This window comes from Scylla paramamosain, chromosome 7 (genome assembly GCF_035594125.1).
Source record: "Scylla paramamosain isolate STU-SP2022 chromosome 7, ASM3559412v1, whole genome shotgun sequence".
NCBI classification, from domain to species: domain Eukaryota; kingdom Metazoa; phylum Arthropoda; class Malacostraca; order Decapoda; family Portunidae; genus Scylla; species Scylla paramamosain.
The window spans coordinates 10,391,835-10,419,362 of record NC_087157.1 but is presented as its reverse complement, the minus strand read 5'-3'; the positions used below and the strand labels follow the sequence as shown (position 1 = coordinate 10,419,362).

Genomic DNA, 27,528 nt, shown 5'->3' with positions numbered 1-27,528 from the left:
TCCAGATGATATACCGAATGAGTTCTACAAGAATGGTGGGGAGGTAATGATTGATAGAATGACTGAATTATACAACCAAGTGTGGGGTGAAGAGAGAGTGCCAAGAAAGTGGAATGAATGCTGAGTGAGTCTGTTGCATAAGGGAGGATACAAGAGTAAGAATGAGTTGAAGACTACAGGCCAGTTGCAATAGTGAATACAGTAGGTAAAGTTTTCAGTGCAGTGTTGAATGAGAAACTGTGTAAATGGATTGAGAGAGCTGGATAGTTAGGTGAAGAACAGAATGGATTTCGTGTGGACAGGAGAGCTAAGGATAATATGTTTGTGGTGAATTAAATGATTGAGAGGAAGAAGAAGGATGGAGGTAAATTGTACCAAGGTTTTCTGGATATAGAGAAAACTTATGATAGAGTGAATATAAAAAAATGCTTATGAAAGGTTGGGTTGAGTGCAAAGATAATTAACATAGTGCAAAGTATGTATGTTGACACAAGAGCTAGATACAGGCTAGGAGACATAGAAACAGACTGTGTGAAGAGTGAGAGAGGAGTTAGCTAAGGATGTATATTGTCACCAACCCTTTTCAGTCTGTATACAGAGGAGTTAGCAGCCGGAATGAGAATAATGAATGTAGGGGTATGTTACCGCCAGAAGGCGTAACCACAGAAAGCATAAGGACATATAAAGGAAGGATAATAGTTAACTGTAGTAGTGAAGATGGGGAGTAGAGCGAAGCGGTTGTGTAGGATGGTACTGAAGCCCGATGTTTACAGCCGAAGGTGTCGAGACAACATTAACGGGGAGATAAGACATAGGGGAGATGAATAATTGTGCTGAGTCAAAGGGCCTCCAAGGTTGACCTCTGTCCCTATGGTCTTGCAGGGTAGAGGGGCGCTTTATCCCTCTGATTATGCCGAGAGGCAGAGGGAAGCCTGCTGTTGTGAGGAGAAGACCTGTACTCTCGTCACTGGTAGAGAAAACAGACAACAAAGTATCCAGGATTGCTCAATAGTCCCCAAATACATAAGATGAAGACACAACACTGTTTCATAGGCTTAGATGTTGAGGCACTATATACGTTGTGAACCGTAAGGAATGTAATTGTTGCTATAATTTATAATCCGTGTATTGACCAATATGTGTACTTAAGATCCCAAAATCGTTTGACCGTAATTGAATAAACTAACGAGTCAACGAAACGGGTCAAGTTGCTATCCACTTCTCGCATTGTGGCGGCAAAAGGGTAAGTGTGGGGAATGATAAGATATGTGTGCTTTTTATGTGGATGATGTAGTGGTTATGAGTGAATCAGCAGATGAGCTTCAAAGTTTGCTGGATGTTGTAGATGGGTATGGAAGAGACTTTGGAGTGAGGTTTAGCAATGAGAACAGCAGGGTAATGATTGTGAATAGGTCAGAGGATGAAAATAATGTGGTATGGAGACTTAGAGAGAATGAGTTGAAACAGGTGCAAGAATACAAGTACTTAGGGATGTGGATGAGTCCTAATGGGTGTGGAAAGGCAAAGAATGAAAAGATAAGCATGGTAAACTAGTGGGTAGGTCGATTGGGAAGCACTGCAAGGATGAGAGTGAGTGAGTATGATGTGTTGAGAGAAGTGGGGAAGAGTGTGGCTGTGCCAAGTATAATGTATGGCATGAATGTGATTGCATGGAATGAAAGTGAAATTGATAAGTTAGAAGGACAGAATAGAGTAGCAAGGATGGCACTGAGTGCACCAAGGTACACAACAATAAAAGCCTTGAGAGGTGATATGGAATGGAGCACTTTTAGGGAAAGACTCACAAAAGCCACACATAGGTACAAGAATAGGCTTGAGAGAATGGATGATGCACGATTAGCAAGGAAGGTGTACCTGTGGAATGAAAGTCGAAGCAAATGGAGAAAGAGGTGCATGAGAATGACCGACAGGAATGAATTACAAGTTGTGTGGGCGATGTGAATGACTGGGAGGAATCAAAATGAGCGTGAATGGATGGTAAGAAGAGGAGGCAGAGTGGGAAATGAATGGGATGTGAGAAAATGGAAGAATGAGATAGAGAAGTGAAATGTGTGGGACTGAATGAATGGAAGAATGAAATGGAAAGAAATAGGACCCTGGAATAGTACAAGGAGAAAGAGGCCCCGATGTATGAAAGGTGGTATGATGGAAGCCTGGGTAGTGATCTCTTCCGAGCGAGGGCACAGTGTATGGATGTGAATGCAAAGAGTTACTGGTTGTCTGAGTCCCGCAACAAAGTGTGCCAGATGTTTGATATGGGAGAAGATGAGACAGTGGAGCATGTGGTGCTGGAGTGTGTGAAGTATTTAAGAGACAGGATGAGATGATGCAAGTGATTCTGACTGAATTAAGGCATGATAGGAATGAAACAGTGAAGACGGTAGGGAGTGGATGATGTTGCTGCTGGGACCGTGTAAAGACAATGAAAGGATGATTGAGGCGGTGAAAGAGTTTCTGGTGAGAATGTGGCGTGCCAGATTTAGGAACAATTAGTGTAGAGGATGCTTTTTTTTTTTTTTTTCTACAGGAGTTGCCGTTATCCCGAGCCATCTGTACTTTCAAGATCAAGTTCAAGATAAGTGTAAGTGCTGTGTTACTGTGCGTTTATCGGGGGTTCGTGATTCTGTGACACATTCTACTGATATTTAACAGCACGCTCTTGGTAGGTCACGGCTTATGTGTGACTATATAAGCTGGTTATGATTAAGGTGTGGAATTATTGAAGAAGTAACGGAAATAATGATGTTACAGGATGACTTCATGACCTCTAACACTCAACAAATATGATCCTTGCTTAATCTAAGTTGACATTATGTATTTAGTCTATAGTGTTAATAGTTTCGTTCCTCAGCACCCATACGACCGCAGGTTTGCCAGTGTTTGCCCTTCAAGTTCAGGGAAAAGTCATCCGGTTTATAGATACTGTTTGGACGGCAGTTCAGTCGGCAGTTTCATACAATACTTGTATTTCCCATAATCTCTTTCCCATTGCGAAATAAGTTAAGAAACCAGGTGGGAAGTGGGGTTTCATGATGAGAAAACAAATATTTTTTTCTAACTCTAATTGGGGACAAGGCTCTCCCCGGAATCCCAGAGGAGTTAAGTGGACCAGCAGGCTACCAGACCCTCGTCTTCCAATCCTAGCCTCAATTTCCCACAATAGAGCACAGTTTCTCACTATCCTGCCTCAATTGTTACCTTAATCAGCCCTTTTATAGAGTTAAATATTGGCCTATGCAATGTAAATAGATTACATAAAGTAATGGTAAATTTATATAAGTGCACCCATCTAACATTTTTGGATGAAACTATATATATATTTTTTGTAAATTTTGATGTGCTTTGAATGAATCTAGTAACTGTTTCTGCCACACACACACATATATATATATATATATATATATATATATATATATATATATATATATATATATATATATATATATATATATATATATATATATATATATATATATATATATATCCCCATACACACATAAACCAGTGACTTGGGAAAAAGCAAATAGAAATTCAACCAAAAAATAGTAATTAAACCTAACCAAACTTAACCTAACCTGACTTACCTTAACGGTAAATTTACCATTTAGTTTGTTATTCTGATTAAATTTTTATTAAAATTCCAGTCCTCGCACTATTGGCAAGTTCATTGTGCCAGTTTTGGTTTGTCATTCCAATTGTTTATTAAAATTTCAGTGTGTTATAGCACTGTGTTGTGTATCCTACTGTATGTAGATACTTGGTGCCTCAGAATAATAAGGTGACTGAGCAACTGAGAGCATGGAGGGAAAAAATAAAAAAATTGTAAAATAAATGAGAGGAACTATTTGAAGCTAAAGTTAACTTTTATTCCTGCAGGACTAACCTCCTAATCATGTGTGGGCCACTAATCATGTGGGACAATAGTTGTGCAGGGTAGCAAGCAAAAACAATATCCACCTTGTTGAATTCTTATCTCGTCCTTGTGAGTGGAAACTTCATTGCAAGAGATGGTTGGGGAAAATGGTTGAGGCAAGCCCTAAGTCAAGAGAAATAGATAAATTTTGTCATAATCTCCCCAGATGGATATTGTGTTATGTAAGCCTAACAATTGACAAATATATTCTTGTGATTCTGAGCATCAAAATATATGCAAGTTTAAGATTTTCTTTTCCCAGGATGTAATGCAGAAGGCTGTTCTTCTCTCTAATGGTGTTTCTATGCCATTGGTTGGATGTAAGTTTCCTTTGTATTTGTAACATTAATCCTTCTCTGAACTGATAAGTTTAGGAAAGTTTAGCATGTAGGTAATGGCTATATTCACAATGATTAGTGTATGTAGGTAACATATAAAATTATTGAACTGCTTTTGTGCCACTTTGATTTGAAGTGAATAATTTAAATCACTTTGTACATTCTTTATTTAATTTTTTTGCCATTTTGTCTTATTAACTGTGTAGCCAAATCATTTAAGGATGTTTGATCTTGTGAGGTACTTCACATTATTATTATTATTATTATTAATAATAATAATAATAATAATAATAATAATAATTATTATTATTATTATTATTATTATTATTATTATTATTATTATAAAAAAATATTAATATTATTTATTTATTTATTTATTTATTTATTTATTTATTTATTTAAGAAGGATACTGGCTTAGGGCAACTAAAGAAAAAAAATAAAAGACCCATTGAGGTGCTTATCTTGGTAATTGGGTTGTACACACTTTGTAGGGGGAGACTGGGACAAGTTGGTACATTTGAAATAATTCCACTATTTACTGCTTGATAGTGCTGCTACTCACACCAGTTTACCACTTTGTTAGGCCTTATTCACAAAAATGCAGCCATGTTAGAAAATCACATGATTTGATTGGAGAGTGAGGAAAGGTTTAATTTTGATGCTGGTAAAGTAAATTTTCACTCATATTGTTTGTTGTAACATGCATCTAGTTATAGATGAGTGATATTCATTGTAGCCATAATATGTCTAAAGGTTCAAGGATTGTTTATTCTTGAAACAGGCTTCTTAATCTATGCAAAATTTGATTGTTTAGTTAGTGGTATGGATGGGGCAAATTGGCACAATATGAATATATGAATAACATTGGCATATTTATTACTATCTATCGTGATATTATGTATAATTTATATTGTTTTTGTGATACGTGTATTGATACATATATTAATTAGCTTCATGAACAAATTTTTATTTTGTATTTTCAGAGATGGTTCGAACCTAAAAATTAACTTACACTTTATTCAGTAAGATCTTTTTAATTTCTGTTGTTTGAACTGAATCTTCATGAAATTTAGCTTTACAGATATTCTGTATTTAAACTTACAATTACATACTTCTGATTTGCTATTTTTATGTGATGTACCAACTTACTCCCCATGTGGGGCATGTTGGCACATTTAAGTGATTTTTTTCTAATGTAGAGCTTTAGTTTGGAAAGAAAACCATGTTTTTATTTTATGAAAAGTAAGATGAATGTTTGTGTTTTTCAGTGAAAACATAAACAAACAAAAATTCTTTGTAGTTTTCTTCCATCACTGAGAATTTATAAAGTGTGCCAACTAGCACTGGTCTCACCTATATTCAATGTCCATTTTTCAGACATCACAGACATACATTTCTCATTTTAGGTACTTGAATCCTTCATCTTGCCCTGTATTCCACTCAGATATTTCACTTGCACATGTGATTGTCAATACAGTAATTTCATCATGTAAGTTTAAGCCTTGTATTTTTTGCCCCCATGCTTAATGTAATTTCTTTCTTTTTGTGATAGAGATTAATTGATTTTTGCTTTCTGCACACACACACGCACATACACACACACACACACACACACACACACACACACACACACACACACACACACACACACACACACACACACACACACACACACACTTAAACATGGTATGCACCGATGATACTGTGGTTTCTTTTCAGTTGGCACTTACAAGATTCGTGGAAAAGACTTGATTTTTCCACTTATAAAAGCAGCTTTACAGTCAGGCTACAGATCCTTTGGTAAGATATCTGATATATTCATTGTAACTTTCTATGAATGACTTGATAGGCAGGCTTGAGAATCTTTATTTGTACCTTAATACATTCTGTGACAGAAAGGTGTCAGGGAGTTGACAAAAAGTATATTAAGTACATAAGACTTCCATGATACTTTAAAGAATTTCTTATTGAATCTATGAATTCATCTTGTTGCAGATACAGCTGCTGTGTACAGGAATGAATGTGAGATTGGAGAGGCCCTTAGACACTATCTTCCAGAATTCAATTTAAAACGAGAAGACATATTCATCACCTCAAAATTGAGTGAGTATGAAGACATATTCATTATCCAGGTTCAATAAAAGACACTAATGATAGCCACCTATTGTGGATATCATTGTCATTAAATTTATGCTAAAACTTACATCTCTATGAATTGTGCATTGCCCTAAATATAACGAAACATCAGGTGACTGTTGATGGTTAGAGGTGCTTGGTTGGTCAGTATTTTAGACAGGCTAACCATCTCCTTGGCATCCAAACTTGGCACTCAACCCAGAGGTTTTCATTGACATTGTGTTTCTGTAAACCATACACATGCTTCATATCTTTACACATCTGTTTGAATTAGTGAAGTTTATGCAAGTTGCTGCTTTTGAATAAACATTTGCCAGTTGCTACAAACTGTGAATTAATGAAGCACAAGCTAATCAGGTTTCGCCACAGAATGGACTAGTTTCAGTTTATGTAGATATTACATAAGATGATAAAATAAATGTTGGTAATTATTAGAATATCATTAGATTTTCTCTTCATTTTGAGATTTCTGAAAGAAAAAAAAAAAAAAAAAAAAAAACAGGCAGTCAATTTGAAAATTATCATTATTCCTGGGACAGCTGCATCTTCCACTGTAACATCACCACCCATCTGGACTGACCTGCTCCACTGTACTCCATGTCTTTGTTGGCAAGAGTTTTGTGATTTAGCTTATAGTTCAGTGACCAAAGGGGTATTAGCTATTTTTTTTTTGTCCTCTTTCTATGAGAACTTCAGATTAGACTATCTCATCTTTAAAACTGTTCAAGAGACTTAACAGTAAATTATGTAGACAGGCTGATTTCTTGAACTAATATGGGACGACAGCTGATTGGCTACCACATTCTTTTTCCCTGACTTTTACTTGATCTTGTACTGGTAATCCTTCATTTCTAGGATCCATCATTTCGTCTGGGAACATTTGTTTTCTTGTCAAAAGACTGATACTAGGGCTTGGTGATCTGTCCAACAGTTAGTGAATGGTGATCTTGTGTTGCCATGGCACACGCCACTCGGGGAATGCATTTTACTTAAGGCCTCCCAGCAAGCATAAAAATTGGGCTGGGATAAATTGACTTATTGGCATTTAAAGTGCATCTTTCCTCCTCACTCCTGTCCATACCAACAATGGCCAATATTAAACAGGTTACCAGTGTCAGTGTTCATTGTGTCTTTGGTGATGCATGATTGGCTCTGTTCTCGGGGTGAAATGCATTATGGTTTGTTCATGCTGTGGTGTTTGTAGTGATGAGTGCGAGGCAGACAAGTCACGGTGATGTCATTCTATCATAGATCTTCGTGTGCCGGGCTTGAACTCTGGTCATCGTTGCTATGGATGTGAGAGAGGAGGAAAGATGCACTTGAAATGCCAATAAGTCAATTTGTCCCAGCCTATTTTTAATGCTTGCTGGGTGGTTTTAAGTAAAATGCACTCCCCAAGTAGCATGTGCTGCTGCAACACAAGATCAGGGTTTGGTGACTGTAATTAACACTTTGGTTCCCCTTAAGAAGCGATTTAACTGATAATGCCTAAGGCTTCTCGGTCTGTGGCAGAATATCTTATTCCTGTTGGTCTTCATTTTTTTTAAGAAATAGCTAATTACTTGAGGTAAACATTCAGCATTGAAGTGTATTAGTACCGTGCCTACATGAGTAAGACTGGCATCTATCTCTAGGGTAAAAGCTTTGGTCATATCTGCTTTACTTAAGACCTTTACACTAATTTATCCTTGAGGGTCTCAAATACTTCCTTACATTCTAGGGACCAATCAAAGAATTGGTCTTTCCATGTCAAGTTGGTCAGGGGAGTGGCTATTTTTGAGAAGTTTTTAATATGTTGCCTGTAAGAGGAGCACATCCTCAAGAAGCAACTCACCTCCTTCACAGTGGAAGGTGGTTTAATTTTTAGTGCTGCTTCCATGTTAGTAGGGTCTGGTCTGTACCCTTCTTTAGAGACAATATAACCAATACATATATATATATATATATATATATATATATATATATATATATATATATATATATATATATATATATATATATATATATATATATATATATATATATATATATATATATATATATATATATATATATATATATACATTGTTTTTTTAATAAAAAAAAAAGCCAGATAAGCCATCTATCATGTGGGCCTAGACCCCAGTAATTTTTAAAAATCACTTTCACAAGTTCATTACCCACCATTGTGTAGCACTTCCAGTAGCAATTATAAACATGGCCAACTTGTTTTGCCACCACATCTACACCATGCTGTGAATCTTTAGCCTTGCTACTGTCTCTTTTACACTTTCCTGCTCCTGTTTTCCACTTTTCCATGTGTTTCTGCCACTTCTGAGAGATTCTCAGCACCTCTACCTAACTGTTGTTATCACTCATCTTGGCACTGTATTTCCTGCAAAATCTGTGTAATAAGCACATAATTAAATCCCAGTATTTAAAGGGACAGCCACATGTTGATACTAGCATGCCAAGACACCCATGCTTGCACTCATGGGCTGGGGCAGCAGCATAGGCTGCACTGATTGGCCAGCCAGTGAGGCAGGGATGCCTCTCCTACACTCAGAGATAGAACATGGTCTGACAACATTTCGACAAAAAGAAAGCAACTCTCAACCCTCGGTAAACAGTCTAGATGGTCACAAATTGCTTTACAACCTATGTCTTCTTCTTGTAGAGGAGGGTTACGCCTTTCTCATGCCACCTTTAACTCAAAACTGCCAAATTGGTGGGGATGCCCCTTCTATCCTAGATGCTTCATATGAGTAAAATAAGTGGTTTAGCCAAGTCATAAGGATGTTATAATCTTTGGGATACATAATGACATCATCCAGGTAAGTTTTAATCCAGCTTTCTTTTCAGTTTGGAGTTAATACTTTGGTAAATTATCTAGGAAAAATAGCTGGGAAACAACTGAGGCAGTCATTTAAAGCAGTAAAGAGCAACTCCTTTAGTAAATGTTTGGTTTTTGCTCTCTACATAGCTTGGTAATTTGTATCTTTGAGATCTAGTGAGGCATAGTACTCGTTTCGTGCTACATTTTTTTACTAACTCATCTAGTTTAGGAAGAGGATGAATGTTGGTTGCAAGATGTGTATTCACCTTCCTGTAATCTAAACACATTTACTTTTCTCCTGTGGGTTTGTTCACTGACATAGTAGGTAACGACCAGGCTCAGGTTGAGCTCTCAAGAATATCCCATTCTTTGGCTAATCTCTTTTGCCTTCTTGGAATATTAGTAGGTGGGTGTTCTACAAGGATTAGGATTGCTAATGTCATGAATGTGGGTCAGTACAGTTTTTAAAAGGCTCAGCTCTCCTTTCTCCACAACAAATAATTCTTCATGCTGGTAAATTGACTCAGACAATTTCCTTTTTTGTATTGACTCTAAATAGAGCTCAGCTTCACTTCTCCAGAATGTTATTTATATTCTTATGTCTGGATAAGTTTCTACAGCATCACCTTTTGGTCCAATGAAATCACCTGTTCATGCAATTCCTCATCAGTCTTGCACACTCTCTTGAGAGGTGACTTCATAGCAAGCTAACATGATACATGGGCATAAGGTGATTGACTTCTTAGTGCCAAATACCATTGGTATGCTGATTGTACGCTGTTCCTAGACCACTGTCAGGAGAGATAATTGCTGACTGTTGTCATCATCATTATTGTGGCTGCTTGACTCTCCATTGCAGAGGTTGGTGAGCACAGGGTGAGGCTTCCACTTGGTGTTAAGACAGGGAGTAGCGGTGCAGATCTTGCCTCTATTACTGTGAGAACCAGAAAGAGAGTGTGGGTTGGTGGCCAGCCACAGCCTCTCCCCCTTCTTGTAGTCAACATCATGTGGTGCTATTCTGATTGGCTGTCTCTCTCTCCATGAATTTTAATATTCCTTTTTGTCTTTCAGTCTCCTTTTTGCTATTCTACCTATCCTAAACTTTCCTTGGTTTGTTTCCTTTAATACATCACAGATAATCCATTTGTAGATTAACCCTGAACACAGACTTGCTATTTTTTTTTTTTCTGTTTTTTGTGTAGGAGGAACACTGGCCAAGGGCAATAAAAATCCAATAAAAAAAGAAGCCCACTGAGATACTAGTCCCAGAAAAGGGTCCAAAGCAGTAGTCAAAAATTGAAGGATAAGTGTCTTGAAACCTCCCTCTTGAAGGAATTCAAGTCATAGAAAGGTGGAAATACAGAAGCAGGCAGGAAGTTCCAGAGTTTACTAGAGAAAGGGATGAATGATTCAGAATACTGGTTAACTCTTGCATTAAAGAGGTGGACAGAATAGGGGTGAGAGAAAGAAGAAAGTCTTGTGCTGTGAGGCTGCAGGAGGAGGGGAGGTATGCAGTTAGCACGATCAAAAGAGCAGTTAGCATGAAAATAGCGGTAGAAGACAGCTAGAGATGCAACTTTGTGGCGATGAGAGAGAGGCTGAAGACAGTCAGTTAGAGGAGAGGAGTCGATGAGATGAAAAGCTTTTGATTCCACCCTGTCTAGAAGAGTGGTATGAATGGAATCCTCCCCAGACATGTGAAGCATGCTCCATACATGGACGGATAAGGCCCTTGTACAGAGTTAGCAGCTGGGGGGTGAGAAAAACTGGTGGAGACGTCTCAGAACGCCTTAACTTGAGTTAAGGTGCATAATTTAAATAGGAGGGTGAAATGGAAGTGGGAAGATTTTTGGGATAATTGATCATAGAGGTGTTTCAAAACAAAATTGCAATACAGTAGTGGTCAATTGTATTTTACATTTCAGGTGGGCACTCCCTTTATATTATGTTTACATTACTTTGGAGTGGCTTCCTTAGTGATTTGGTGTATTTAGATATTGAAATATGTCGTAGATTAATGATATCAGCAAGATAATACTGAGATTACACATGTATCAATGCTCATCTCAGCTTCAGTTATACTCAGTAATCACTGAAGAAAGACCTAATATGTGAGAGGTATGATGGATCCAGTGGTTTACTGTGATGTTCATTTGATTATACTTAGCTAAATCACCTACCTCTGACATAATAAAACAATTACTATTTGTCATATTAATCTTGACATCAATATGAGATGCTTAGGAATGTGCTGCACACAACCACAGCCTCATAATATTTTTGTCTTTACGCATGTAGATTAACTTTTTTTCTCCAGTGTAGTCTTTGTTGTATTCTTACATCGTGGGACAAAACACCAATGCCACCAATGCTCTTAAATCCACAAGATACCCTGTTGTAGTCTAACATTTACTAGGTGATGGTACCTGGATCTGAGATGTGATGTCATAGCTGTACCATATGCATGCTGCCATCTATTTCCTTTTTTTTTTTTTTTTACAACTTCAAGGGTTTTATCTTGGTACATTTGCAGTACTTTGGTTTGTCAAATTAATCATGTCCTAAGGAAATTCACTACATTAAAGCTGATCAAAATTTTACTGGAAAAAAACTGAAATGCAACTAGTCCATTGTAAAAGGGTTGTGGTAAAACAGAAGTAGAAGAGAGTTTTAAGTTAATGCAGCATTGCAATGTCTTCCTCTCTTACCTGCCATATCCTTGTGGAATAGATAGTCTGTAACCCTCTATCTGAACCTCTAGATGCAATGTTTTGCCTCACATCAAAGCATGTTTCTACAAATGCAATAACTTCATAGTTTTCTGTATGTTCCAGCCATCAAGTAAGAATTTTTTACTTAAAATACCCCCACAGTTTGTGTTGTAAACAAGCTATCCCTTATCTTCTCGTTTTTAGTCTCCTTTTGAGATTTAACAAGTTTTCAGCAAGTCTTCAAGATTCATACACTATGAATTAAGGATACTATTCTATTTTGGTGTTTAAAATGAATAAATGAAAGAATTTTCTACATGTAGATTTTTAATGTGTTAATTATTGCACACTTTCCTAACAAATCAATTCTTGGTTTCTAGGTCCCCGTGACCAGGGCTCTGAGAGGTGCCAACAGGCTGTGGACAATTCACTGACTTCTTTGCAGGTTGACTACTTAGACCTCTTTCTGATTCATTGGCCAGGGTGTCAAAAACTGAAGGTAATTGTCATTAAGAACTGGTAGGTTTTACATATGCTTATTGTATCTCCTTTAAGTAAGGAACATCTCTATTATTAGATCAAATTTTTGGTTGAAAGATTTAAAAATTTTTTATAAAACTTTTGGTATTAAAAAGATATTTTTTATAGCATTGCTGTCCTTGTTTTTATTTCATTACACCCAATTTTAAGTTTTTAAAGAGAATGATGGTTCTCTTACAATGTTATATACTCATCAAAGTAATTGATCCTGAACTCCAACAGCCCAGTGACCCAGCCAATCGTGAACTGCGCAGCCAGAGTTGGGCAACACTAGAAAAAATATATGAAGCTGGAAAAGTTCGTGCTATTGGAGTTTCTAACTATACATTATCTCATCTTACTCATCTTATTGGACAATCATCTGTGATTCCACATGTGAATCAGGTAAACTGAATTTTTCTGTATGGGGCAATCAACCATGGAGTCAGTCTTTACATATTGAGTAGTAAGAATTTCTATAAGATTGTTGAAGCAGCTGATAAAAATAAGGATAAAATTAAAATAAAGTTGATTTTGTTATGGTTTAACTTTGTCTTAATCAGGGAGGAAGTGAAAAATCAACCAAAGGTTTAATGGGAACTTTCCATCATCCAGATGATATGGCTTATATGTAAAGGATTTAAAGAATATTATTCAAGTCTTGAGGGGGCATTTAATATGAAGTTTAAGCACTACTGTAACCACAGACTTTGTGCAGGTTGAATATCATCCCCATTATCCTCAAGAGGAACTGAAGCTTTATTGTGAGAGTCAGGGTATACATCTCCAAGCTTACTCTTCACTGGGAACCACTGTAAAGAAAAGCCCCCTGCTCCAAGATCCAGTTGTGGCCAGTGTAGCCACAAGGTGTTCTGCCTCCCCAGCTCAAGTATTGCTGCGTTGGGCTACTCAGCAGGGGATAGGTTAGTACTGAAGTAAAACCTCTTCCCAAAAAAGAAAAGTAAATGAATAAATATAAATAAAATAATTAGTGAAAATAAATAGGATAAATAGTAAAGGTGTACAGTAAACCCTGCCTGAGTCATATTAATTGGTAACACCAATCCAAGATATCTGAAAGACCAAGTTATCAGGACAAAAGTAAATTTAGCCTTAGAAACCATCATGAAGACCAGCAAACACTGCAGAAGTCAGGCAGGAACACCAGTTGTGTGTGATGCAGCAGGACAAAGGCCTTAAGAACATAAGAACATAAGAAATAAGGGAAGCTGCAAGAAGTGACCAGGCTTACACATGGCAGTTCCTGTATGAAATATACTTACCTATTTCCACCTATCATCCCTATCCGTAAACCCGTCTAATCTTCTCTTAAAGCTCCCTAATGTCTTAGCACTAACAACATGATTACTGAGTTTGTTCCACTCATCTACCACTCTATTTGAGTGCCAATTTCTTATCTCTTTCTTAAACCAAAATTTTTCAAGCTTGAACCCGTTATTTCTTGTTCTATCCTGGTTGCCGATCCTAAGAATTTTGTTTACATCCCCTTTGTTATAACCCGTATACCACTTAAAGACTTCTATCATGTCCCCCTCTTAACCTATGTCTCACTAAAGAATGTAAAATTAACAGCTTCAATCTCGCCTCGTAAGGAATACTGCTCATCCCCTGTATCCTTTTAGTCATTCTCCTTTGTACTGATTCTAAAAAACCTATATCTTTCCTGTAATGTGGGGACCAGAACTGCACAGCATAGTCTAGATGAGGCCTGACCAGCACCAAATATAACTAATATTACTTCGGGTCTTCTACTTTTAAGAATTCTAAAAATGAATTCTAATACCCCATTTGCCCTGTTTCTGGCCTGTTTCTGATGCATGGTCACTTAAGCAAATTCTTCCTGACTGGTATCATTCTATGTGAATTACTGGTAAGTATGACCTATTATATATTGTTACCTTGAAAGAAAGAGTTGTTTTGTAGTGTAGTAGCAATCATCACTTTGTTTACATGTGCAAAGATGTCTGGGGTTTGATTTTAGAGCCTCTATTGCCATAGATTTACCACCAACCACTGCCTCAGTGCTGAACCTTGGCCTCATAGGACACAGGCTCATTTCCTGAGACTTTTTTTGGAGAAAAAGTGCGTCTTATGAGCCATCAGATATAGTAATCTACCTATCTTTGTGTCATCCGCAAATTTACTAACATCACTACTAATTCCACTATCCAAGTCATTGATATATGTTAAAAACAATAGTGGCCCTAATACTGATCCCTATTGCACCCAACTTGGATTTAGGGCCATTTATTACAACTCTTTGTTGCCTGTTGCTTAGCCATGACCTTATCCAGCCTAACACCTTCCCATCTATCCCGTGTGCCCTAACTTTTCTCAGGAGCCTCTGATGGAGTACCTTGTCAAATGCTTTACTAAAGTCCAGATATAAGATATCATAACTATCACTATTATCTACTGCCTCATACACTTTACTGTAAAAACTTAAAAGTTCGTCAGGCAAGACTTCCCCTTTGTGAAGCCATACTGTAACTGATTTATCAAGTTATGTTTGTCTAAATGCTCCCTAATGTTCATCACTATTGTTGACTCCATTATTTTACCTACAGCTTGAGTTAAGCTGACAGGTCTATAATTAGACGCTAAAGTTTTATCCCCTTAAAGATGGGTACTACATTAGCCTGCCTCCACATTACTGCTACCTCTCCTGACTCAAGTGATTTCCTAAAGACAGAAACTAATAACCTCTTTGCATTCCTTAAGTACTCTGGGATATATTTCATCTGGTCCTGGTGTCTTGAACTTTTTTAGCCTATCTATCTCTTGTTCCAGTATCTCCTTAGTTATGGAAGTATGTCAGCTTCTCATTCTCGTCTGCTCTAAACATCTGTTCACTGTTTGGCATATCCTGCATGTTTTCCTGGGTGAAGACAGTTAAAAAAATACTCAATCAGAATTTTTACTTATCTACCCTGAACTAATCAGCCTTTAATATACCTGTAGTATCCTTATTCTTTGTCCTGTATACATGATAAAATCTCTTGGGGTTCGTCTTCACCTGGCGGGCTGCCTTTAATTCATAATTGCCCTTAGCTTTCCTCATTAACCTCCTGACTGTTCTAACCAATTCATTATATTGTGGCCTTAAAACCTCTTCATCTGCCCTTAATCTCTTATATATATACTTCTCTTCTGCCCTATATAATGTTTTAACCTAACAGTCATCCATTTAGGGTAATTTTTCTATGATCTTATTGCTCTATACGGGATGTTTGCTAACTGTCCTACATGCAATTTATCTATGAAATATCTGAAATATTTATACAACTCACCTAACTTCACCTAATTCCCTCATCTCGGCCCCTTCCATCCTCTCCACTCCCTCATCTACTCGCCTTGACCTCACCTCTCCCATCTCAGCATGACCTGACCCTCCAACATACACTTATCTCCCCCCCTCTCTCTCCTCCGTCCCTTCCGGACACGTCTTCCCTCCTCATGCCCTACACCCCCACACCTCATCTCTCTTATCTTGTCTTATCTCTCTCAACTCTGTCCTGGACCTGACCTCACCCTTGCAGAAAGCAGACTGTGTTTCCAGTGTGCATAATATTATAAACATCAGGTGGTTATGTATTTTGCACTACATAGAAGGAAAATTAATATTTGATATTTAAGTCATGTATTTAATATTTGAATATGTATCTGTCTTTTCTGGTGTGCATCTTATTTTTTATTATTTTGTTTGTTTGTTTTTAAACCAGTGGCAGCAATGAGTGCCTCACAGCATCCCCACACACCTGTTTAAGCAGTTCCATGCACCTCACCACATTTTCTTCTGTTCTTGTAATTGTTAAAACCAAAGGTCATTTCAGTCTGTGGTTATTTTCTCATTCCTTTATTTGGATAATTCAGGGTAACACAAGATGTGATGCTCTACAGTAAAATAGTACATATGTAATAGATATGTATCTGGTGACAGATCAGAGTGTTCAGCTTCCCCCGCATATTTTGGAAAACAATCCAAAATATCAGGTGTCTGTCCAAGTGCACAACTTCCCCATATATCTTGTTTTGACAATCCAAGATACTTGACACATCTGAGGGCACGAAAGTGTCTGACTTATCTGATATCCAAGATATTTGGCTCTGAATTAGGAGGGGTTTAGTGTAATAATAATCTGAATATTAACGTGTCATGAGGCTCATTGTATATAACTGTATGATGTAGGGCATAATGGAGGACCTCTGAGAGGCTCCTCTTGATTGATATAATGTTGTACTTTAGAAAGATGGCTCCATGAGATATCAATCGGCAGCTGTGGCCAGTTGAAGAACTCAAGTTGAAGAGTCAAGTAATTCTCATCATGAACCTTTGACAAATTCTTATTGTCTCCATATAATGTTAACCCAAGAGATGAGGATTTTTCAGTGCATATGATGAATGCTTGGTACTGTTACCTTTGTTATAAAGTAGGGTGTTGTAGGCAATGGGTGTTGTAGGGTAAACAAAGGAGATAGATGTGTACATTTCATATTTGACAAAACTTGTGTTGGCAGGTGTGCTACCAAAGTCTACAAATCAAGATCACATCAGACAGAATATTCAACTTGATTTTGAGCTCAGTACTAAAGATCTGCAGTCTCTCTCAAAGCTGAATGTGAAGCAGAAGTATGCCTGGGACTCCTCTGTGGTATTTTGATCTGACTGAAGTAAGAAATATCAATATTTTTTTCTGACAGGTAGAAATATTGATGTGTAGATTTATTACTTTGTAAATATTATTCAAATTAGCTTTAGTTAACAGAAGTAAAACTTGTAATGTGGAGAGGCCAGTTGTAGGACAAATGTTGACAGGTTGATTGAATCTGTTATCAGTCAGTGATGTCACTAAAGTAGCTTGGGTTTCAGTTACAAGCTAGGAATGAATGCTTCACTGAGGAAACCCTCCTAATTTTGGATGTTGAGAACTATAATGTCCATAATATGATGTGGCTACATTCATAGCTGTGATTGGCTACTGTGCTCCAGTTCATGTTGTCTCTTCATTTGATCATTTTGCTGTGGACATATTTAATGAGCAAAATGATGAGGTATGAAACTGAAAATGATCAGATTGGTGGAGTAATTTTGAAATGTACAGTTGGTTCATATTTCCTGCTAACAAAACTCTCAGTGCATTTAGCTGCTGAACTCTTTTGATATAGTTTTGTTTGCTGCAATTTATTTATTTTATTTATTTGTAGCTAAATGATCAAGTGACGAAAGCATCCTTAAACTTTGCTGATGACAACCTCTTTAAAAATTTCAGGACTAAATCAAGAACACTAGTAATATACTTCCTGTAAATATCATTGGGAAGATGGCTCAGCCTCCTCTGTATCCCACTCTCACTCCCTTACTAGTGGATCCTGCCTGGTTCTTGGTGGACAAGCCAGTTGATCTAGATAAGGAATTGAAGGTATGTTGCCATACTCTTATTGAGAAAATTTACACAATCCATCTGTCTCCTTCACATAAGGCACATATATTTTGTAAAGGGATAGCATAAACAAAGTATTTATATTGATGGGAAGGTGTTTGGCTGGATAAGGTTGTGGTTAGGCAACAGGCAAGAGAGTTGTTATAAATGGCTCTAAATCTGAGTGGGGTCAAGTAATTAGTCGGGTGCCACAGGGATAAATTTTACGACCATATTAATTGTAATATATATTAATGATCTAGATAATGGGATTAGTAGTGATAGTAAATTTGCAGATGACTTAAAGATAGATAGATTAATTAGGTCAGATTCAAATGTCATCATCTTGCAGGTAGATTTGGATAGGATGAATGAACAAACAGACGGCAAATGCAGTTTCTTATTAACAGATGCAAAAAACTTAGCATAGGTAGAAGAAACCCACACACTACATGATAAAGAACAAAGCACTAGTCTTTCAAGTAATGAAAAAGAATTAGGAGCTCTGATCTCAGTCTAAGAAAACAATGCATAGAGGCCATAAACAAAGCAAATTGGGTATTAGGATTCATTTTTAGGAGTGTTAAAAGCAGAAGTTCCAAAGTGTTAAAGTTGCATTTGATGCTGGTCAGATGACACCTAAATCATACATACTGTGCAGTTCTGATGCCTGTATTACAGGAAGGATGTAGGGGGCAGTCACAGCCTGCCCTCTAAAGACAACTTTTCCTCCACACAAAACTACAAGCACCTAATAACACACACACACCCTTCACTCAAAAATTCAAAATTATCATGGTGACTGCTACACCAGCCTCGTAGTTCCCATCTGGGGAGGGGACCACAAATGTCCTCAGGACGGACTGCTCTTCTGATAATGACCCCAAGTGTCTTGACATTAGTCAGGTGTCTGAGACAACTGACAGTAGCTCCTTTTCTGTTCTCTCCTACTTTCTTTATACTCATTTTCAATCCAAAGCTGGATGTTACATTTATGTGGGCAACAACTTAACCTGCTCTTGTGCCCACGCTCTTGAATCCTCTGAGTTTTCCACCTTCTGGCTACAACTACAGAGTCACTCTCAAACTAAATTTATCTGTGCTGTATACCTCTCACCTAACTCCTCTGACTATAAGAAATTCTTTGACTACTTAACTTCCAAAAGTGGAGCACATTCTGACTCTCTTCCATTTTGCAGAGATCTCCATTTTTGGAGACTTCAATGTTCACCACCAGCTTTAGCTTTCCTCTCCCTTCACTGACCATCCTGGTGAACTAGCCATCAACTTTCCTATCCTCCATGACCTAGAGCAATTGGTGCAACATCCTACTTGTATTCCTGTCTGTCTTGGAGATATGCCCAACATTCTTGACCTTTTCCTGACCTCTAATCCTTCTGCTTATGCTGTCACCCTCTCTTCTCTGTTGGGCTCCTCTGAGCACAATCTCATATCTGTATCTTGTCCCATCGCTCCAATCCCTCCTCAGGATCCCCCTAAGCAAAGGTGCCTCTGGCATTTTATCTCTGCTAGTTGGGGGGGACCTGAGGAGGTATTTTGCTGATTTTCCTTGGAATGACTACTGCTTCCGTGTCAGAGACCTGTCTTTGTGGGCTGAGCGCATAACAGAGGTGATGGTGTCTGGCATGGAGGCGTACATTCCTTACTCTTTTTCTCAACCTAAACCTTCCAAACCTTCGTTTAACACAGCTTGTTCTCATGCTTTAAATGATAGAGAGGTGGCCCACAAAAGGTACTTAAGCCTTCCATCACCAGAATCTCATGCACTTTATATTTCTGCCCAGAACCATGCCAAGTCTGTTCTCCAACTAGCCAAAAACTCCATTAAGAGAAAGTTAAAATCTTTCAAGATCTAACTCCCCTCATGACTTCTGGCATCTAGCCAAAAATATCTCCAATAACTTTGCTTCTTCTTTCCCTCCTTTATTTCAACCAGATGGCAACACTGCTATCACATCTATCTCAAAAGCTGAACTCTTCACTCAAACCTTTGCTAAAAACTCTACCTTGGATGATTCAGGGCTTGTTCCTCCCTCTCCTCCACCCTCTGACTACTTCATACTACCTGTTAAAATTCTTTGCAATGATGTTTTCCATGCCCTCACTGGCCTAAACCCTCAGAAGGATCATGGACCTGATGGGGTCCCTCCTATTGTTCTCCCGAAACTGTGCCTCCATGCTTGCACCTTACCTAGTCAAACTCTTTCAATTCTGTCTGTCAACATCTACCTTTCCTTCCTGCTGGAAGTTTGCCTACATTCAGCCGGTTCCTAAAAAGGGTGACCTTTCTAATTCCTCAGACTACTGTCCTATTGCTTTAATTTTCTGCCTATCTAAAATTTTTGAATCTATCCTCAACAGGAAGATTCTTAAACTTCTATCACTTCACAGCCATTTATCTGATCACCAGTGTGGGTTCTATCAAGGGCACTCTACTGGTGATCTTCTGGCTTTCCTTACTGAGTCTTGATCATCCTCTTATAGAGATTTTGGTGAAACTTTTATTTTTGCCTTGGATATATCAAAAGCTTTTGAGTCTGGCACAAAGCTTTGATTTCCAAACTACCCTCCTACGGCTTCTATCCTTCTCTCTCTAACTTCATCTCAAGTTTCCTTTCTGACCGTTCTATTGCTGCTGTGGTAGACGGTCACTGTTCTCCTAAATCTATTAACAGTGGTGTTCCTCAGGGTTCTGTCCTGTCACCCACGCTCTTCTTATTATTCATCAATGACCTCCTAAACCAAACTTCTTGTCCTATCCACTCCTACGCTGATGATACCACCCTGCACTTTTTCACGTCTTTTCGTAGATGTCCAACACTTCAGGAAGTAAATATTTCACGCAGGGAAGCCACAGAATGCCTGACTTCTGATCTTTCTAAAATTTCTGATTGGGGCAGAGCAAACTTGGTATTGTTCAATACCTCAAAAACTCAATTCATCCATCTATCACCTCAACACAATCTTCCAGACAACAATCCCCTCTTCTTCAATGACACTCAACTGTCTCCCTCCTCTACACTGAAAATACTCGGTCTGCCCTTTATTTATAATCTGAACTGAAAACTTCACATCTTATCTCTAGCCAAAACAGCTTCTATGAAGTTAGGCATTCTGAGATGTCTCCGCCAGTTTTTCTCATCCCCCCAACTGCTAAATCTGTACAAGAGCCTTATTTGTCCATGTATGGAGTATGCTTCACATGTCTGGGAGGGGGTTCCACTCGTACCGCTCTTCTAGACAGGGTGGAATCAAAAGCTTTTCGTCTCATCAACTCCTCTCCTCTAACTGACTGTCTTCAGCCTCTCTCTCTTTGCCGCAACGTTGCATCTCTAGCTGTCTTCTACTGCTATTTTCATACTAACTGCTTTTCTGATCTTGCTAACTGCATGCCTCCCCTCTTCCCGTGGCCTTGCTGTACAAGAGTTTCTTCTTCTCTCACCCTTATTCTGTCCACTCCACCTCAAATGCAAGAGTTAACCGGTATTCTCAATCATTCATCCCTTTCTCTGGTAAACTCTGGAACTCCCTGCCTGCTTCTGTATTTCCATCTTCCTATCCTGACTTGAATTCCTTCAAAAAGGGGGTTTCAAGACACTTATCCTTCAATTTTTGACTACTGCTTTGGACCCTTTTCCGGGATTGGTATCTCAGTGGGCCTTTTTTTTTTTATTTATTTTATTTTTTTTTTCCCTTGGCCAGTGTCCCTACATAAAAAAAATTAAAAAAAACAGCACAAAGGAGAATAACTAAAAGGATACAGGGGATGAGGGTTATTCCTTACAAAACAATACTGAAGCTTTTAAATTTATATTTGTTAGAGAGGTGTAAGTTAAGAGGGGACCTAATAGAGGGTCTTTAAGTGGGTATAGGTGATATAACATGTGACATAAGGAAAATTTTCAGGATCAATAATTAGGATAAAAGAAGAAATAATGGCTCCAAGCTATATATATATATATATATATATATATATATATATATATATATATATATATATATATATATATATATATATATATATATATATATATATATATATATATATATATATATATATATATATATATATATATATATATAATTAAGAAAGATAAGAAGGAATTGGTTCTCAGATAGATACAGAAGATGAGGGGTATTCCTTTTGAAACAAAACTGAAGCTTTTATGATGGTACTATTGGCATTGTGATATGTCAGTTATGTCTCTGTAAAGAAAATAAAGGCAAACTGAAATCAACATTCACTTCAAAGATTATGTGCAGACAGCCAGAGTCACGGGCTGAAACTGACAAATTATCTAACAGTCGTTCTGTTCTGGGAAGTATCAGCATTGCCAATTCATTACTTTTGTGAAACTTGTGCTTACCTTCAAGTAAAAAAAAACTTTATTTATAATGAATTTAAATAATTTTTTTGTGCATCAGTGCAGTTTCACATGACATTTTGACATGCATATGCATCCGGTGTGTGAGGTTAAAACTTATGCTATATAATAGAGGAATTATTCCTGAATATGGTGGCATACTTAGATTTAGAAGATTTAGATTTTAAATACAGTAAAGAAGGGAGGGAGGCAAAAGATGTGCGTGATCTTGTGTCTCTACATAGTGCAGAACAACTGCTGTCCAATATGCCTTCTTGTAGTAAATGATGCCTTCCTCCCATCATTTCTCCACTGTCTAAAATTTGAGCATACCCTCATGATCTGGAGAATTTCTTATACTACCACAACTTTTAATTACTTGAAAGTATAAAAATAACAGGAAGTGGTATAAATATTTATAACCTCGTTTTATTTTAAGAAATGCGTCATTTAAAAATAGTCAACCTGAGGTTTTCAGGCACATTTGTAATGCATTATCATTATACTGTCCAGTGGTGAAAAGGCTGAATTTGCATTGCTTGAAATAAGTGAACTACAAAGAACATAAGTAAAACTTGAAGGGTGGAAAAGCCTAACTGGGATTTGGCTGAACAATCACCTAAGCATGAAGTCCTTCTTGCCCAGACAGAGCCAAGGGAACCTAGTTATTGTGCACCACTCAGGCAGATGAACATATATGTCATTAGAAACCATCATGTTATACATGGATCACGGTATAACTTTGATTTAAAATCAAACATCTGAGAGACTTTGTGTGATGCAGTAATATATTTCAGTATTAGGTAACATTTCCTTCATATTTTGTCTTATTGAGATTAGACAAGCATATCTGAGCTTTGCAGTTACTGCATAGTCTAACAGAAGCAACAGAAGTGGTCTACCTTGAACAGGAAGAGTTAGAATGAAAATAGAAATGTAGAGCACCACAGCATGTGTGGGACAGTGACAGGGAAACTGAGGAGGAGGGAAGGAAGGGTGCACCCAATCACAAGGGTTGTGACAAACACTCTTGGTGGCATGTAGTCCATTCAATCTCAGCTAGCTTATAATTGAAGCCCATGTTACTATTCTAGTTTTGCAGCTGATTGGTCCTTGGTTCTTTCAGCCTGTCTTCTACTTACAGCAGACGATGTGGTCTTACAAATCTTCTCTTCCTTGCATCCCTTATTTTGTATAGTATTTACTTGGTTTCTTGATAATTGGTCAGAAGAATGATATTAGATTACAAATATGCTGAAGTTAAAATTGAAAAACAATACTCAAGATGATGAGAGTTTGTTACAAATGGAGTTGGAAATCTTTATCATTTTTGTTCTGTCCTGCTTTATAAGAAATAAAAATGCTGGTTACTGATGCAGGTAATTGTGTTTGAACACAATGTTAACATATCTTATACAAGATGGAAAGGAAGGGTAGTGAGACAAATTTTATCTCAAGCTATTGGTGCAAGACAATAGCAGGGGAGGGCATGTGTTTGTCTTCATGATGCCAGAGCCACCATTACATTGTGTCTACAGCTAGGAATAAAACCTTGCTTCCTACACTTACTTCCCCCTTATCTATAATCTGAACACCATTGTCTTAGGATCTTTATGTATCCTATACTACTTGTTATTTACAGCATCATGATTTTATGAAAAAATGGCATAATTGAAAAGTATAAATATTTTTAACTCCGTTTGTGACAAACTCCTATCGTCTTGATTATTCTTTGTCAGTTTTAGCTCTAATACATTTAATATCTATCATTCTTCAGCCCAATGATCAAGAAACCAATGAACATTTTCAGTTCTTGGAATTCAACTAGTCTTGATTATTCTTTGCAATTTTTAATTATAAAATTTGTAATCTAGTATAATTGTCTATAACAAAGTAAAAGTATAAAATTTGTAATCAAGTATAATTCTGTCTAAAACAAAGTAAGTATTGCACAAAAAAGTGAGATAAAGGTCTTTAAGAGAATTGAAACTTTGGTGCAGGGTTGGAAAAATCCTTTTATATATATATATATATATATATATATATATATATATATATATATATATATATATATATATATATATATATATATATATATATATATATAACTTTTTTTTCTTTTTTGCATTAAACATTGTTTGCACTGATTATTTGTTTCAGTTTTGTGAGGCCAATATTAAATGAAATCATAGTTTAATAATATACATTACCCAACATGAGTTTTCACGTAAAAATCATAAGTAGGATCATATTTATTATGTTAACTTTGCATTAAAAACAATTAAGGTTATTAAACTTCATAATTACATTTATTGCTATTATCAACAAAAAGATCTTAATTTTCTTTTTTTATGCATTTGAATATTTTCTTGTTTTATACATTTGAATATTTTTCTTGCAAGAGATGGCATTGATTCACTGGTGCCTGACTTGCTGTAGGACCAGTTCACTCTAAACAGGACAAATAAACTAGATACTTTTCCTGTACAACTGTTTCACATTTTCCTTCTTCCTGGTGTGTGTGACACACACACACACACACACACACACACACACACACACACACACGTGTATATATATATATATATATATATATATATATATATATATATATATATATATATATATATATATATATATATATATATATATATATATTCAGTTATTAGATATTTTACTCATTATTACACTATTAAAAATTAAATAATTTTTAATATAGCATATTTAATTTAGATTTAAATCATGATATTTCTACTCTGAAATCAATTTAAATCATTTGGTTTAAATCAAACCAACCCTACTTTGGTGGAGAGGAAGCATCTGCAGAAGGGATCCATGCAAGAAGTATGCATGAATTAAAAAGTATGCTGGACAGTAATAGTCTCTAGATACGGGGCCATGACAGTATGAGCATAGCTCTTCTGTATGTCACACACAAACATTAGTGCTTCCTTGAGATTCTCACCTCAGCCCCTCAGATATGAGTGTGCTTGCTCTCTCTCTGCTGAACCTGTAAATGTGAGAACATGCAATAATTAAATTATAAGTGTTCTGCAGATCCAAATAATATTTCTACAGCTATTTTTTTTTTTTTTTCTTTCAGGATCAGGAGCAGAAGTATCAAACCCAAATTCAAGGAATACAACAGAAGGGCACGGATATTCATCCTATTGGCAAAAATGCATCTGAACCATATAGTGAAGATGAAGAAGATGATGATAATTATGATGATGATGATGATGACAATGATGATGATGAAGAGGAAGATGATGATTCTGAAATGAATGATGACTATTCTGATCCTATGATTCATTAGATACATACATTTATTTTTACCAGATTGTGTTAATTTATATTTTTTACTAATAGTTGTTGAAATGGAGAAGTATACAGAAAAGTTTGCTAACAAGATTGTTCAGTTGTGCATATCAAAATATAACAGCTTAAAGAAAACAGGAAAACCAAAGAATGAAGCTGAATGGACTCTGCTGTCATGTTTTGTGCAAGAAGAGCAGTGCAGCCACACACTCAAGGTTGTTGCTCTTGGAACTGGATCAAAATGCATTGGTTCACACCAGCTGCCTTCTGCTGGGGATGTCCTTCATGACAGTCATGCAGAAGTTGTTGCTCGAAGAGCATTTATGTTGTATCTTATTAGTGAAGTAAGAATGGCAGCTGAGGGACACAGTAGTATATTTGAAGTAAAAGATGGAACATATTATTTGAAATCGGGCATACTGTTTCATTTCTACACAAGTCACACACCTTGTGGCGATGCTTCAATATTCTTGAAGCAGGAATGGCTAGAGTGTGTTGGTAATGTTCTTGAGACTAAAGAAGAACCAACTATAAGCCCCTCTGTTCCTATAGGGAATTCAGATACAGAGCCACCAGTTAAGAAAAGAAGATGTCAAGGAAGTTCTGATTTTGAAGATCAAATTACCTTGCAGAACACTGAAAATGCCCATGTAAAAAGTGATGACATTAAAAAGATGGATGATCTTGAAAAAGAAAAAACAAATCTAGCAGTGTGCACAGGTGATGTGAACGAGGTTTTATCTGACACTTTCCGCACTGGTGCAAAATGTGTTGCTGGGGAGGCACCAGATCCAAAGCTTCCAGGCAGTAAGTATCACATAACAGGAGTCCTACGTACTAAACCTGGCCGAGGTGATCCCACACTTTCCCTTTCTTGCAGTGATAAGATCTTTAAGTGGACCATTCTTGGAGTGCAAGGAGCTTTACTCATGATCTTACTTAAAAAGCCAGTGTATATAGCCACTATTGTCATTGGACGGTGTCCCTACAGCCAGGAAGCAATGAAGCGAGCCATTTATGGTAGGTTTGAGGATGGTTTAAACAATCTTAATCTACCAGAAGGATTTTCTGTACAGACGCCAGCGTTAGTACAGTCAAACATTGACTTTGCTCATTCTCGAATTAACATTGCTAAAACTGCCTCAGAAGGGAGTAAGTTAATCCCCACACCCACAAGTATAATCTGGAGTGATACTAGTGTGCATAGAGAAAGTCAAGAAGTTGCAACAAATGGACGTAGGCTGGGCTGTACAAAGAAGAATATAGGGACGTCGAAGAGTTGGGTTAGCATATGTCGTAAAGCGATCTCTTGTCTGATGCTTGATCTTTTGAAAGATGCAAGATGGGAGCCAGCAGATTTTAATCAACTGACATATAGTGACTTGAAATATTATTCAGAATCATATAATCAGGCTTGGAATATTTTAAAATCCAAATGTCTATCAAACTGGACAGTTAAACCTAAACATATAAAAGATTTTAAGGTGAAGTAATTGTACACATCAGAACCTTCAGAGAAAATCAGGTTTTTGAAGAATGCCTTCTTAGTTTTAGATGCTTGTGAGTTGATGTATGATAGTTTTTAAATAAAGAATGAGAAGTTGATGGAATTTATATCACCCACACAAAATTCAGAAAGGGAATTTTGAAAAGCTCTTCATTAAAATGCAGGCAATGTACCTTCACTTATTTTGTATACCACCCCCCTAGGAAGAAGAAAAAAAAAAAAAAAAAAAAAAAAAGTGGCAGAGAGCAGATTTGGTAATTCCCTGTGAAATAAAAAACAAGGTTAAGATGTTTAAGGTCAAGGAATGGAAGTAGCAGTAGCAGCAAATTAAGAACTTGTGGTGTGAAAAGAGACACGAGAAATACACATTAGAAGTGACAACAAAAGCAGGCAGCTTTGGCAGAGACTCATGATGAAGGCTGC

At 37.0% G+C, this 27,528-nt stretch overlaps 2 protein-coding genes across 6 annotated transcripts; both read left to right on the top strand.

The window, feature by feature from the left end:
* LOC135102055 (glyoxal reductase-like) lies at nucleotides 1-27,201 on the top strand. 5 transcript variants are annotated; one of them, XM_064006714.1, is made up of 10 exons: nucleotides 1-43; nucleotides 2,549-2,602; nucleotides 4,197-4,254; nucleotides 5,993-6,073; nucleotides 6,269-6,376; nucleotides 12,316-12,434; nucleotides 12,698-12,859; nucleotides 13,173-13,377; nucleotides 16,994-17,146; nucleotides 17,746-17,886. In XM_064006714.1, the coding sequence occupies exons 3-9, from the start codon at nucleotides 4,203-4,205 to the stop codon at nucleotides 17,134-17,136; spliced, it is 870 nt and encodes a 289-aa protein (XP_063862784.1). In that variant the 5' UTR covers nucleotides 1-43; nucleotides 2,549-2,602; nucleotides 4,197-4,202; the 3' UTR covers nucleotides 17,137-17,146; nucleotides 17,746-17,886. The 5 variants fall into 5 exon arrangements, with proteins under 5 accessions (XP_063862784.1, XP_063862782.1, XP_063862783.1 ...); XM_064006710.1 differs by lacking the exon at nucleotides 1-43 and having other exon boundaries at nucleotides 2,563-2,683; XM_064006711.1 differs by lacking the exons at nucleotides 1-43; nucleotides 2,549-2,602 and adding an exon at nucleotides 2,966-2,985.
* On the top strand, nucleotides 25,658-27,201 carry LOC135102053 (tRNA-specific adenosine deaminase 1-like). Its single transcript, XM_064006706.1, has one exon. It carries the CDS (start codon nucleotides 25,658-25,660, stop codon nucleotides 27,089-27,091), a length of 1,434 nt encoding a protein of 477 aa, XP_063862776.1. The 3' UTR covers nucleotides 27,092-27,201.
* Nucleotides 27,202-27,528: the final 327 nt, after the last annotated feature.